We start from the raw sequence: 12,705 nt of genomic DNA on the forward strand, positions 1-12,705 counted from the left end.
CTTATTGCTTAAGTATAGCCCGAGGCCGAGGACAGGAAGGATGGGAGAGTGCGAGCAAGCCAGTGGCTCAGCCCCCATAATAGGGTCAGAGGCAGAGAATCCCTGTGGAGAGAGGGGAGCCGGCCAGGCAGAGAAAGCAAGGTTGGTTCGTCACTCCGTTCACCTTCGCACCCCTGGGCCAGACTGCGCTCAATCATAGGACCTACTGAAGAGTTGAGTCTTCAGTAAAGAGTTAAAGGTTGAGACAGAGTCTGCGTCTCTCACATGGATCGGCAGACCACTCCATAAAAATGTTGCTCTATAGGAGAATGCCCTGCCTCCAGCTGTTTGCTTAGAAATTCTACGACAATAAGGAGGCCTGCGTCTTGTGACAGTAGCATACGTGTAGGTATGTACAGCAGCACCAAATCGGAGAGATAGATAGGAGCAAGTCCATGTAATGCTTTGTAGGTTAGCAGTAAAACCTTGAAATCAGCCTCATCCTTAACAGTAAGACAGTGTCGAGAGGCTAGCACTGGAGTAATATGATAGTTTTTTTGGTTCTAGTCAAGATTCTAGCAGCCATATTTAGCTGAATTGTATTTAGTGCCTTATCCGGGTAGCCAGAGAGTAGAGCATTGCAGTAGTCTAATCTTGAAGTGACAAAAGCATGGATTAGCTTTTTGCATAATTTTGGGACAAAAAGTTTCAGATTTTTTCAATGTTACGAAGATGCAAAAAGGCTGTTCTTTAAATATTTGTTATATCTTTGTCCATTACAGAACAGTGCAAGTTGGATCCTAACTGTGGAAAAGCTCTTAGTATTAGATAAATGCCAAGATAAATGCAAATACTTGACAATGCAGGACAAGAGGCCAGGCATGTGAATGACATAAACATAATTATTTACAGCAGTGACTTACTTGATTTACAGCAGTGCATCTCCAATTGACTCTTTTCTGTGCAGGAAGGCCTGTGTAGCCTAGTCCTTGGGATTTTGGACTATCACCTCATCATCTGAATAAACCTACACTTCACTTTGCACCTTGAACCTTGCCTCGTGCTGTGACATGACTATAAAACAGATTACCAACATTACCTCTTCCACAGAGGTACTTTTTCATCTGTTTAATTGAAGGAGCCTAATGTATTTAAAATAGTGATGGCATCATTACTGTGGAGGGATCACAAATCATGTTGAATGTAAACACTGTATTATGCACTTCTTCTCATATCTCATATGCATATTTTTCAACAACAACATTAAAGTTCAAACACCCAATAAATTAGAAAAGTACTATTCCAGTTACCTCTGGTTATCTTGGAGTATGTGAACTGACCACACACACACACACACACTTGTAATGAATCATTGTTTTGTGCTCTGACCTTGACCCTTGATTGTGATCCTCCTGATACTAATTAGAAACACTTGATGGCTTATTGTTTCACGGCCTTGCTGTTCCCCTCTGACGATACCCCACCCTGTTTGGATTCAAGGTTGTTCACAGAGGGATATTAGATTTACAACATGCCTAAAACGCAATCCAGCCGTGAATGTACAGAAAATAATCAAGTGGTTTAGGTCTACATTGACACTAAATAAGAGTGTGGTATGTAGGCTTAACTCTAGTGTAAGTCATTGTGTGTGGCAAATGTTTAATTTGTCCTTCCCTGCATTAGTAATGAATTAGTAAAGATTTATTGATTTAAGCAACTCAAGTTCAGAGTTTGTTTTCTTTCTCAGTAATGCTAGGTTGTGGTAGGATGAGCAAAACAACAGCTGCGATGTCAGTAGATATCCAAACACACTTATATCGAGGGGAATTCCATCAAAGTCATATAAAAATTGGAGTATGAGATAGGGCAGAAATGATAAACAAGATAAAGCCGACACAATTTAAGTAAATTGGGGGAAAAGGGAACAAAAAAGTACACCGATTTTGAGTGACATCACTTCCATGATGGACTCCCTCCTTTAAGAGAATAAGTCAGAGCCGACCCCAGGGTAGAGGAGCCTGGAACACTGTGGGGAAACGTCTAGACTGGACTGACCAGACGCACGGCACATCTGGATTTACACTTAGACCAGAGGACTCCTGCTCCAGCCAACAAGGTTTGTAAGATGAAGTACTGTATCGTTAACATTTATAACATAGGTTTGTCACTAATGCAAGAAAATGATAAATGAGTGGAGAGTTAAATCACAGTAAATATGCTGTTCAGATCATATTTAGGGTAAACTTGATTGAATTGCTGCCTCCTCTCATTTTCGAATCCAACTTAGAAACAAGAAGATTGTTTGTGTTGTCAGACTTTTTAACAGACAAAAAGGAGAGCACTTTCTGTGGCTAAACTCTAAAACTCTTCAAACAGATTGAGGGATGTGAACAATAATATGTGGTTGACAGCATAGGGAGAGAGACAGGTTTTCAATAGTCTCTTAATACCTCATATTGAAGGGATTTCTTCTCTATAAAAAAAAGTTAATTAGCATTCGGTGCACAGATACAGATTTATGTTTATTTTTGAGCAAATAATGTGTGTACCACTCCTCCAGCAGCACAAATGTATAAGATTTTATTGCCGCCTTTTCAAAGACTGTTGGGGCTGTTTTTGTCATAAGTCGCAGCCGATGATGATACTGATGTAAAACAGTGGTAAAAAGATAAGTATTGCAATCATAATGCTGAGAATAAGTCTGGGGCAATGTGGCTCCCAAATGTTTTCATGACAAGAGATATTGATCCTCACTTTAACTTTCATTAATATTTTATCTTTCGCTACCTGAGCGTTTTTTATTTCCAGTCTACGTATATGATATTTACAAGAAATGCATATAAAGATATGCATAATGAATAGCACACTGAAACAACCACTTAGCCACTTGTACAGTACTTTAATAAGACAACTTCCTTATGATGACTTGCAGACACAGTGTCTCTGAATAAATAATACAAAAAAGTCACATTGTGGAGCAGGGAAGTTCCATATTCTGTTGAGTTATAAACCACATGAGTCGCAGCTCCCATCACCACAAGTGCATGAGGACTGGATGTTATGACACAACCAGCATGAGCATGTGACTAACGTACTAGATTATACAGTAAACTTTATAAATTAATGCCTACTGAGAGTCACCTGTCCAGGAACGGTATATGCCATGTACCCCCCTCCCCCTCCTTGAACAACCCCAGTTACATTTACACAACATATTTCTCTACAGCTCCAAAATGGACATAATCACCAACTCTACAGACATGACAGGAAGGAACAGTACCAATACCAGCCACTGCCCATTCGCTGAGGAGTGGGACTGGCTCCACACCATGCAACCGGGCTACATCCTGGCCATCAGTGTCCTGGGGATTCTAGGTAACGTCTTTGTCCTGTTGGTCTTTTGCCTGCATAAGAAGGCCTGCACTGTAGCAGAGATCTACCTGAGTAACCTGGCCGCCGCTGACCTGCTCCTGGTCTCCTGCCTCCCCTTCTGGGCCGTCAACGTGGCCAACGGCTTCAACTGGCCCTTCGGCCCCCTGCTGTGTCGCCTGGTCAACGTGGGCATCAAGATGAATGCCTACTGCAGTATCTACTTCCTGGTTCTGGTCAGTGTGGACCGCTATGTGGCGCTAGTGCATACGATGAGCCACGGGAGGATGAGGAGGCCCTCCTACGCCAAGCTGGGCTGTTTGTTAGTGTGGGGCTTCGGGCTGCTCCTGGGCACCCCGACCATGCTCTTCAGAGCGGTGAAGTGGGTTCCAGACTTCGAGGTGACAGCCTGCTTTCTGGACTACCCCAGTCCCAAGATGGAGCTGGTGTTCAACGTGACGCTCATCGTGTTTGGGTTTGCCATCCCTGTGTCGGTGATCTCCTACTGCACCTGTCAGATCATCCAAGCCCTGAAGACCCAGGCCATGGAGAGATTCAACAAGGAGCACACGGAGAGGAAGGCCACTTTGCTGGTGCTGTCTGTTCTCCTGGCCTTCCTACTCTGCTGGGTGCCATTCCACCTGGTCACCGCTCTGGATGTCCTCCTGAGGGCAGCGGACATCTCAGGCTGCAACCTCAGCAACAGTCTGGATATCTGCAACCAGGTGTTTACCTACCTGGCCTTCTTCAACAGCGTGCTCAACCCAGTCCTCTACGTGATTGTGGGGAAGAACTTCAGGAAGAAAGTAATGGAGGTGTTCGAACAGTTGTCTATGAGGAAGAAAATGGCCACTGGGTCACAACGATCACAGCTGTCTTCCACGCTCAAAACGCTGGCTTGAGCTTAAGGCACTAAAAGGGTACTAGTTATATTACTTTTATCTCTATGATAGAATTTGACACTTCAGCACCCCCGCCCTCAGTTGACTGCATTTTATACTAATAACCGTAATAGTATCAATGTGCTTTAACTTAAAAGCCATGCATAAGTTTAGAATGTATTTATCAGTAATGTGTTATTTAGGAGGGCTGTTTCTTCTAATTCAGTGCAATATATATGAATATTGTTTTCTGTGAAATAAGCTGTGTAAATAGAATCTACCGATTGTGTTCTAGAAAGGAGTCAGAATTGACTAGTAATGTATATAGAACAGTTGTCAACTTTGTGTTACTTTTGAGAACATTATTGAAGTAAAAAACTAACCATGGCTGTCTTGTGGAATCATTTGAAATGCATGTCAATGTCAGACAACCTAAAACAAGACCCAGAGACTGTAAGTGATTTATGATGTTTTCTCTGACTAAATGTCTGGATGGCTACATTAGTGAATGTGTCACAGACTTTCCAGTGGTGACACAAGTTGTGTTCCTTTGTGTGGGAGGAGAACGTTACTCTCTCTTATTATGTGTTTTCCAAACCCCAACTTCATTGGCTAGACATGTTGTCAGGAGTGACTGTGGTCAGGGGCACACCCCCAGTTTGTCCCCAAAGTATAGTTGGTCGTGCCAAACAGGAAATCAATGTTTTGAGTGCACTGTAAAAATTATATATATATATACACCAGTACCCATTCAATGTGTTTTCTTTATTTTTACTATTTTCTACACTGTAGAATAATAGTGAAGACATCCAAACTATGAAACAACACATATGGAATCATGAAGTAACTAAAAAGTGTTAAACAAATCAAAATATATTTTATATTTGAGATTCTTCAAAGTAGCCACCCTTTGCCTTGATGACAGCCTTGCACACTCTTGGCATTCTCTCAACCAGCTTCATGAGGTAGTCACCTGGAATGCATTTCAATTAACAGGTGTGCCTTGTGAAAAGATCATTTGTGGAATTTCTTTCCTTCTTAATGCATTTGAGCAGTTGTGTTGTGACAAGGTAGGGGTGATATACAGAAGATAACCCTGTTTGGTAAAAGACCAAGTCCATATTATGGCAAAAACAGCTCAAATAAGCAAAGAGAAACGACAGTCCAACTTTAAGACACAACATTTTCCGGATTGACTGACCTTCAAGAACTTTGAAAGTTTCTTCAAGTGCAGTCGCAAAAAACATCAAGCGCTATGATAAAACTGGCTCTCATGAGGACTGCCACAGGAAAGGAAGACCCAGAGTTACCTCTACTGCAGAGGATAAGTTCATTAGAGTTATCAGCCTCAGAAATTGCAGCCTAAATAAATGCTTCAGAGTTCAAGTAACAGACACATCTCAACATCAACTGTTCAGAGGAGACTGCGTGAATCAGGCCTTCATTATTGAATTGCTGCAAAGAAAACACTACTAAACGGACACCAATAAGAAGAAGAGACTTGCTTGGTCCCAGAAATCTGTCCTTTGGTCTGATGAGTTCAAATTTGGTAGGTGAACGGATGATCTCCGCATGTGTGGTTCCCACCGTGAAGCATGGAGGAGGAGGTGTGATGGTGCTTTGCTGGTGACACTGTGATTTATTTAGAATTCAAGGCACACTTAACCAGCATAGCTACCACAGCATTTTGCAGCGATATGCCATCCCATCTGTTTTGCGCATAGTGGGACTATCATTTGTTTTCAACAGGACAATGACCCAACAAATCTCCAGGCTGTGTAAGGGCTATTTGACCAAACAGGAGAGTGATGGACTGCTGCATCAGATGACCTGGCCTCCAAAATCACCCGACCTCAACCCTATTGAGATGGTTTGGGATGAGTTGGACCGCAGAGTGAAGGAAAAGCAGCCAACAAGTGCTCAGCATATGTGGGAACTCCTTCAAGACTGTTGGAAAAGCATTCCAGGTGAAGCTGGTTGAGAGAATGTCAAGAGTGTGCAAAGCTGTCATCAGTGCAAAGGGTGGAAAAATGGCACACAGAGGGGATGGCTGCCGTTTTACGGGCTCCGAACCAATTGTGCTATTTTGTTAGTTTTTTTCGCATTGTTTGTATCTAATTTTGTACATAATGTTGCTGCTACCGTCTCTTATGATCGAAACAGCTTCTGGACATCAGAACAGTGATTGCTCACCTCGAACTGGAGGAAGATATTTTCTTTAATGAGTATGAAGCGAAGGATATACTGCTTCACGGAGACCAGACACAAATCCCCATCATCCGCGTGCCTTCTGAGAATTAGTCGGCGAGTGAACAAACCACCACTACCCTCTGTATTATTGGCCAACCCGGAGTCATTGGAAAACATATTGGACGATCTACGATTAAGACTATCCTACCAATGGGAAATTAAAAAACGTAATATTTTGTGTTTCGCCGAGACTTTGCTGAATGACGACACGGATAATATAGTGCTGGCTGGCTTTGTGTTTCGGCAGGACAGAGCAGCTATGTCTGGTAAGACGAGGGGCAGGGGTGTGTGTCTATTTGTCATTAACTGCTGGTGCACGATGTCTAACATTAAAGAAGTCTCAAGGTATTGCTCGCCTGAGGTAGAATACCTCATGATCAGCTGTACCCTACACTATCTACCAAAAGAGTTCACATCTATATTATTCGTAGTCATCCATTTACCACCACAAACCGATGCTGGCACTAAGACCTTACTCAACAAGCTGTTTAAGGCCATAAGCAAACAAGAAAATGCTCATCCAGAAGTGGAGCTCCTAGTGGCCGGGGACTTTAATGCAAGCAAACTTAAATCTGTTTGACTTAATTTCTAGCAGCATGTCACATGTGCAATCAGAGGGGGAAAAAATTCTAGACCACCTTTACTCCACACACAGAGACGCAAAGCTCTCCCTCACCCTCCATTTGGCAAATCTGACCATAATTATATCCTCCTCATTCCTGCTCATTCCTGCTTACAAGCAAAAACTAAAGCAGGAAGTACCAGTGACTTGCTCAATACAGAAGTGGTCAGATGACGCGGATGCTACATTACAGGACTGTTTTGCTAGCACAGACTGGAATATGTTCCGGGATTCATCCAATGGCATTGAGGAGAATATCACCTCAGTCACTGGCTTCATCAATAAGTGCATCGACAACATCGTCCCCACAGTGACCGTACGTACATATCCCAACCAGAAGCCATGGATTAAAGGCAACATCCACACCGAGCTAATGGCTAGAGCTTCAGCTTTCAAGGAGCGGGACACTAATCCAGAAGCTTATAAGAAATCCTGCTATGCCCTCAGACGAACCATCAAACAGGCTAAGCATCAATATAGGACTAAGATTGAATCCTACTACACCGGCTCTGACGCTTGTCGGATGTGGCAGGGCTTGAAAACTGTTACGGACTACAAAGGGAAACCCAGCCACAAGCTGCCCAGTGACACGAGCCTACCAGACAAGCTAAAATGCCTTTCTTGCTCGCTTTGAGGCAAGCAACACTGAAGCATGCATGAGAGCACCAGCTGTTCCGGATGACTGTGTGATGATGCTCTCCGTAGCAAATGTTTAAAGGTCTTGCTCACAGGTCAACATTCACAAAGCCGCGGGGCCAGATGGATTACCAGGACATGTACTCAAATCATGCGTGGACCAACTGGCAAGTGTATTCACTGACATTTTCAACCTTTCCCTGGCCGAGTCTGTAATACCTACATGTTTCAAACAGACCACCATAGTCCCTGTGCCCAATAAAGCGACGGTAACCTGATTATCGCCCCGTAGCACTCACATCGGTAGCCATGAAGTGCTTTGAAAGCCTGGCCATGGCTCACATCACACCATCATGCCAGAAACTCCAATTCACATACCTCCCCAACAGATAACGCAATCTCAATCGCACTTCAAACTGCCCTTTCACACCTGCACAAAATTAACACCTATGTGAGAATGCTGTTCATTGACTATAGCTCAGCACTCAACACCATAGTGCCCACAAAGCTCATCACTAAGCTAAGGAGTCTATGACTAAACACCTCCCTCTGCAACTGGATCCTTGACTTCCTGACGGGCCGCCCCCAGGTGGTAAGAGTAGCCAACAACACATCTGCCATGCTGATCCTCAACACTGGGGCCCCTCAAGGGTGCGTGCATAGCCCCTCCTATACTCACGGTTCACCCACGACTGCTTGGCCAAGCACAACTCTGTTTGATCTGGGTCCCCAGATCCTCAAGAAGTTCTACAACTGCACCATCGAGAGCGTCCTGACCGGTTGCCTCACCTCCTGGTATGGCAACTGCTCAGCATCTGACCGTAAGGAGCTACAGAGGGTAGTGCGTACAGCCCAGTACATCACTGTGGCCAAGCTTCCTGACATCCAGGACCTATATACTAGGTGTTGTCAGAGTAAGGCCCAAGAAATTGTCAAAGATCCCAGTCACCCATGTTATAGACTGTTCTCTCTGCTACCGCACGGCAAGCGGTACCAGAGCGCTACAAGTCTAGGACCAAAAGGCTCCTTAACAGCTTCTACCCCCAAGCCATAAGACTGCTGAACAACTAAACTAATCAAATGGCCACCCGGACTATTTACATTGAACCCCCCCCCCCCCCCCCCCTTTGTTTTTACACTGCTGCTACACGCTGTTTATTATCTATGCAGAGTCACTTTACAAATTACCTCGACTAACCTGTACCCCCGCACATTGACTCAATACCGGTACACCCTGTATATAGCCTCGTTATTGTTATGTACATTTTTTGTGTTACAATTTGATTGATTTGATTCTTATTTTTTTTTACTTTATTTTATTTAGTAAATATTTGATTAACTCTATTCTTGAACTGCATTGTTGGTTAAGGGCTTGTAAGTAAGCATTTTACGGTAAGGTTACCTGTTGTACCTGTTGTATTCGGCGCATGTGACAAATTAAATGTGATTTTATTTGGGTGGCTACTTTGAAGCATCTAAAATATAAAATATATTTAGATTTGTTTAACGCTTTGGTTACTACATGATTCCATATGCGTTATTTCACAGTTTTGATGTCTTCACTATTATTCTGCAATGTAGAAAATAGTCAAAATAAAGAAAAACCCTGAAATTAGTAGGTGTGTCCAAACATTTGACTGGTACTGTATATCATTGCGCCTTTCTTTGAGGGCCTAGTCACACCCTAATGCAGTGGTCTGAAACTCCTGATTTACAGGCCACATCAAAGTCTACAAGTCACATTATGCTGGTTTGCAAATTGATGTGTAATTCATATTGGAATCCAGAGTGACAATATCTAACAATTGGAACATTTAAATCACCTGCAACTTATATTGATTACTGCCAAGGTAGGGTGAATGCATTTTAAGACTACCTAAATGATATAACTGGAACAGCCATTTCATTAACGGGTGCAAAAAGTCAAACTACTAATAGATTGTATTAGTTTAGAAAAATGTATGTTATCTATGTTTGTGTAGCATAAAATTAATCAACCCAATGAATGTACATGCAAAAACACAGGTATTGAAATAAACAATTCTGAAAATCATCCTGTAATAGAGCTTTCTGGGAAATATGTTAACGAGGGGAGTGGTTTTGAGCAAACATACATTTGTAATTTTACTCAAAAATCTTGCTCAAATTCAGCTAACTTCCAGCAGAGATTGTTGATTCCACGTACAATTCTATGGCAACAAGCTACAATAGAATTGTCAGCTTGCTCAACATTTGGAAATATAGCTAAACCACTCAACAAGATTTTTTACATTGTTTGTTGAGTGAAAAAACATTCACACATTACTGCAGCTCAATTTCTTGTCCTTCTGAAGTACACCCAACTCACAGAATAATCCTAATTAAGCCATTGGTTAAATTTGCTTTTTTGCTGTGTGTTTTTACCATTGTGTGGGTGAAGTAATTGATGAGGAGCAGAGAGGAAAGCATTTTGCTGTCGGTTCAAAAACTGAGTGGTACTCCTAGTTTAAAAAAAAGAGTGGTACTAGTCAGCACCAATAATATTCTTCCCTGTTTCCCACGGGTACCCTACATTTACTCTCCTTTTGATAGACTGAAAACATACATTGTTGCATTCCACTGAGGCTGTGCTGACTTATAGTACTGTGAGGAGGGAGATGTCATCCAGATTAGAGAGAAGGACCATCTGTTACCTGCAGCTCTGTTTAGATGACTGTACATCACACTGATTTATGTAAAGAGCTGAGGTGTGCTTCACAAGGCAACAACACGCACAGCCTGTGCACTCTCACTGATAACAATATTAGCCATTCCATTCTCTTATCCCCAGTCCATTAGCTCGCCATCCACTTTAGTTTGAACCAGATAGTAGCGGTTTGAGAGAAATTAGAGAAGTAGTGGTACACATTTTTAGTACTTTTGACATCAAAAGCTTTTTTGATGTTTTATAATATAACATTTCGCTTCAACATTGACACACACAATCGGTCTTAGGACAGCTCCCCAAATGGTCTCAAACTGGTCAAGGGACCCTCTCATCTCAGAGTCTGCTCATTGTCAAGAAGGAGTGTAACCACACAGAAGCCTGGGAGTGGGTGTACTGTATGCAGCCAGCCTACATGTCCATCATCTGCCTGCTGGGCATGCTGGGTAACTCCTTCGTCCTCTGTGTGTTCTGCTTCCAGGGTAGACATGCCACCATGGCAGACATCTATCTGGGTAACCTGGCCGCTGCAGACCTCCTCATGGTGTCCTGCCTGCTGTTCTGGGTGGTGGCCGTCTTACAAGAGTTCCACTGGCTGTTCGGCGAGCCCATGTTTCAGCTGGTGAACATTGTCATTGGGAGGAACTACTACTGCAGCGTCCTGTTCCTCACGCTGGTCAGTGTGGACCAGTACCTGGTGCTGGCTCGGCCCCTGTCGTCCCAAGGCAAGGGGAGAAGACCAGCATGGGCCAGCGAAATCTACCTGGGTGTGTGGGTGGTGAGTGGCCTCCTCAGCCTCTCTGCTCAGTTCTTCCGCTCTGTCCACTTTTTCCCCTCCCCTGGAGGTGGAGGCGTGCTACATGGCGTACCCCCACAACGGCTGGAGGCTGCGATACAACCTGACTGTCAACATAGTGGGCTTCCTGGTTCCTGTACCTATTGTGTCCTTCTGCAGCTACCACATCATCAGGGTGCTCCGGGACAACCAGACGAGCAGGATGAGGAGCACGGCGGCAGGCTGGAACGGAGAGGAAGGCTGCCCACCTAGTAAACATCACCTTGGCCGTAATCATCCTCTGCTGGCTGCCTTACCAGGTGGTTATCTTCCTGGAGACCCTTTATCACTATGAAGTCATCTCTGGTTGTGGCTTGGTGGATGCATTAGACATCAGCACTCAACTGGCTACCTACTTGGGCTACAGCAACAGCTCACTGAACCCTTTCCTGTATGTGATTGTAAGAAAGACACATATTATTACCTATAGCCCTCAAACTCATCGCTGGACCTTGAAGCAAGTGCCACCCCCTTTTTCTCCCCAATTTCATGATTACGATCTTGTCTCATCGCTGCAACTCCCCAACTGGCTCGGGCGAGGCGAAAGTCGAGTCATGCGTCCTCCCGCCTAACCGTGCTTCTTAACATCCAGATTGAACTACAGGCTTTAGTGATGCCGCAATACTGTGATGCAGTACCTTAGACCGCTGAGCCACTCGGGAGGCCCTATGTCGCTTCATTTCTTTATTGTTCCCCTCTAGTCAAGGACTGATTTAGACCTGGGACACCAGGATGGTGCAATTAATTATCAGGTAGAACAGAAAGCCAGCAGGCTCTGGACCTCATAGGGTAGGAATTGAATGCCCCTGACCTATAGCATGGACCTACAGATGTAGCATCTTAATTTTACATATGTCGTCACAGCAAAAATAATCCTTCAACAAGATAATTTGAATGTTTAGTCCATAATGTTGCTTGATCGGTGGTTAGGCTGTTAGCTGGCCAAAAGTAGGCTACATGAACAGTGCAAAACTGTTTTTAATGTAACCGTGTGTTAGTGTGGGTTTTCAGTGAATTTATGTAAATCACAAAGCTCATCTCCGGTGCAGGAACATTTTTCAGCAACAAAAGAGTGATCAAATAAAGATCACTCATAATGAAATATAAACAGAGGGTATTAAATTATTACCTTTAAATCTACTGGGGAGAAAAAAATGATGGATTAAGCTAGCTACTTGGCCCTGGGCCTGTGGTTATGTGTATGTGTTTTTACACAGTGCCAAAATTCGAAAATAAAGGTGAACAATTGGAGAACAAGCTGTTCGCTTCACAAAATACATGTTTTCTCTCTTTGAGTATTCATACATTCTGACCTGACCTTCAGGCGAACTGAAACTGGCTTATAAACAAGTTGAAATACACGGTCGGACAAGGGTGTGGAAGAATGTTGTATACAGAACCAAACTTTCCAGCACATCTCTCCCTAACTCAGTGAGAAGCTTAAAGACGA

General features: G+C 43.5%; 1 protein-coding gene across 1 annotated transcript; it reads left to right on the top strand.

The window, feature by feature from the left end:
- Window positions 1–2,007: 2,007 nt before the first annotated feature.
- On the top strand, window positions 2,008–4,662 carry LOC120023737 (B2 bradykinin receptor). The gene is made up of 2 exons (XM_038967812.1): window positions 2,008–2,095; window positions 3,206–4,662. The coding sequence occupies exon 2, from the start codon at window positions 3,213–3,215 to the stop codon at window positions 4,248–4,250; it is 1,038 nt and encodes a 345-aa protein (XP_038823740.1). The 5' UTR covers window positions 2,008–2,095; window positions 3,206–3,212; the 3' UTR covers window positions 4,251–4,662.
- The last annotated feature ends 8,043 nt before the right edge of the window (window positions 4,663–12,705 follow it).

This window comes from Salvelinus namaycush, chromosome 28 (assembly GCF_016432855.1).
Source record: "Salvelinus namaycush isolate Seneca chromosome 28, SaNama_1.0, whole genome shotgun sequence".
NCBI lineage: Eukaryota > Metazoa > Chordata > Actinopteri > Salmoniformes > Salmonidae > Salvelinus > Salvelinus namaycush.

Excerpts from the sequence above, each read along its gene's own strand:
- LOC120023737 (XM_038967812.1), top strand. The coding sequence starts at position 3,213 with ATGGACATAATCACCAACTCTACAGACATGACAGGAAGGAACAGTACC.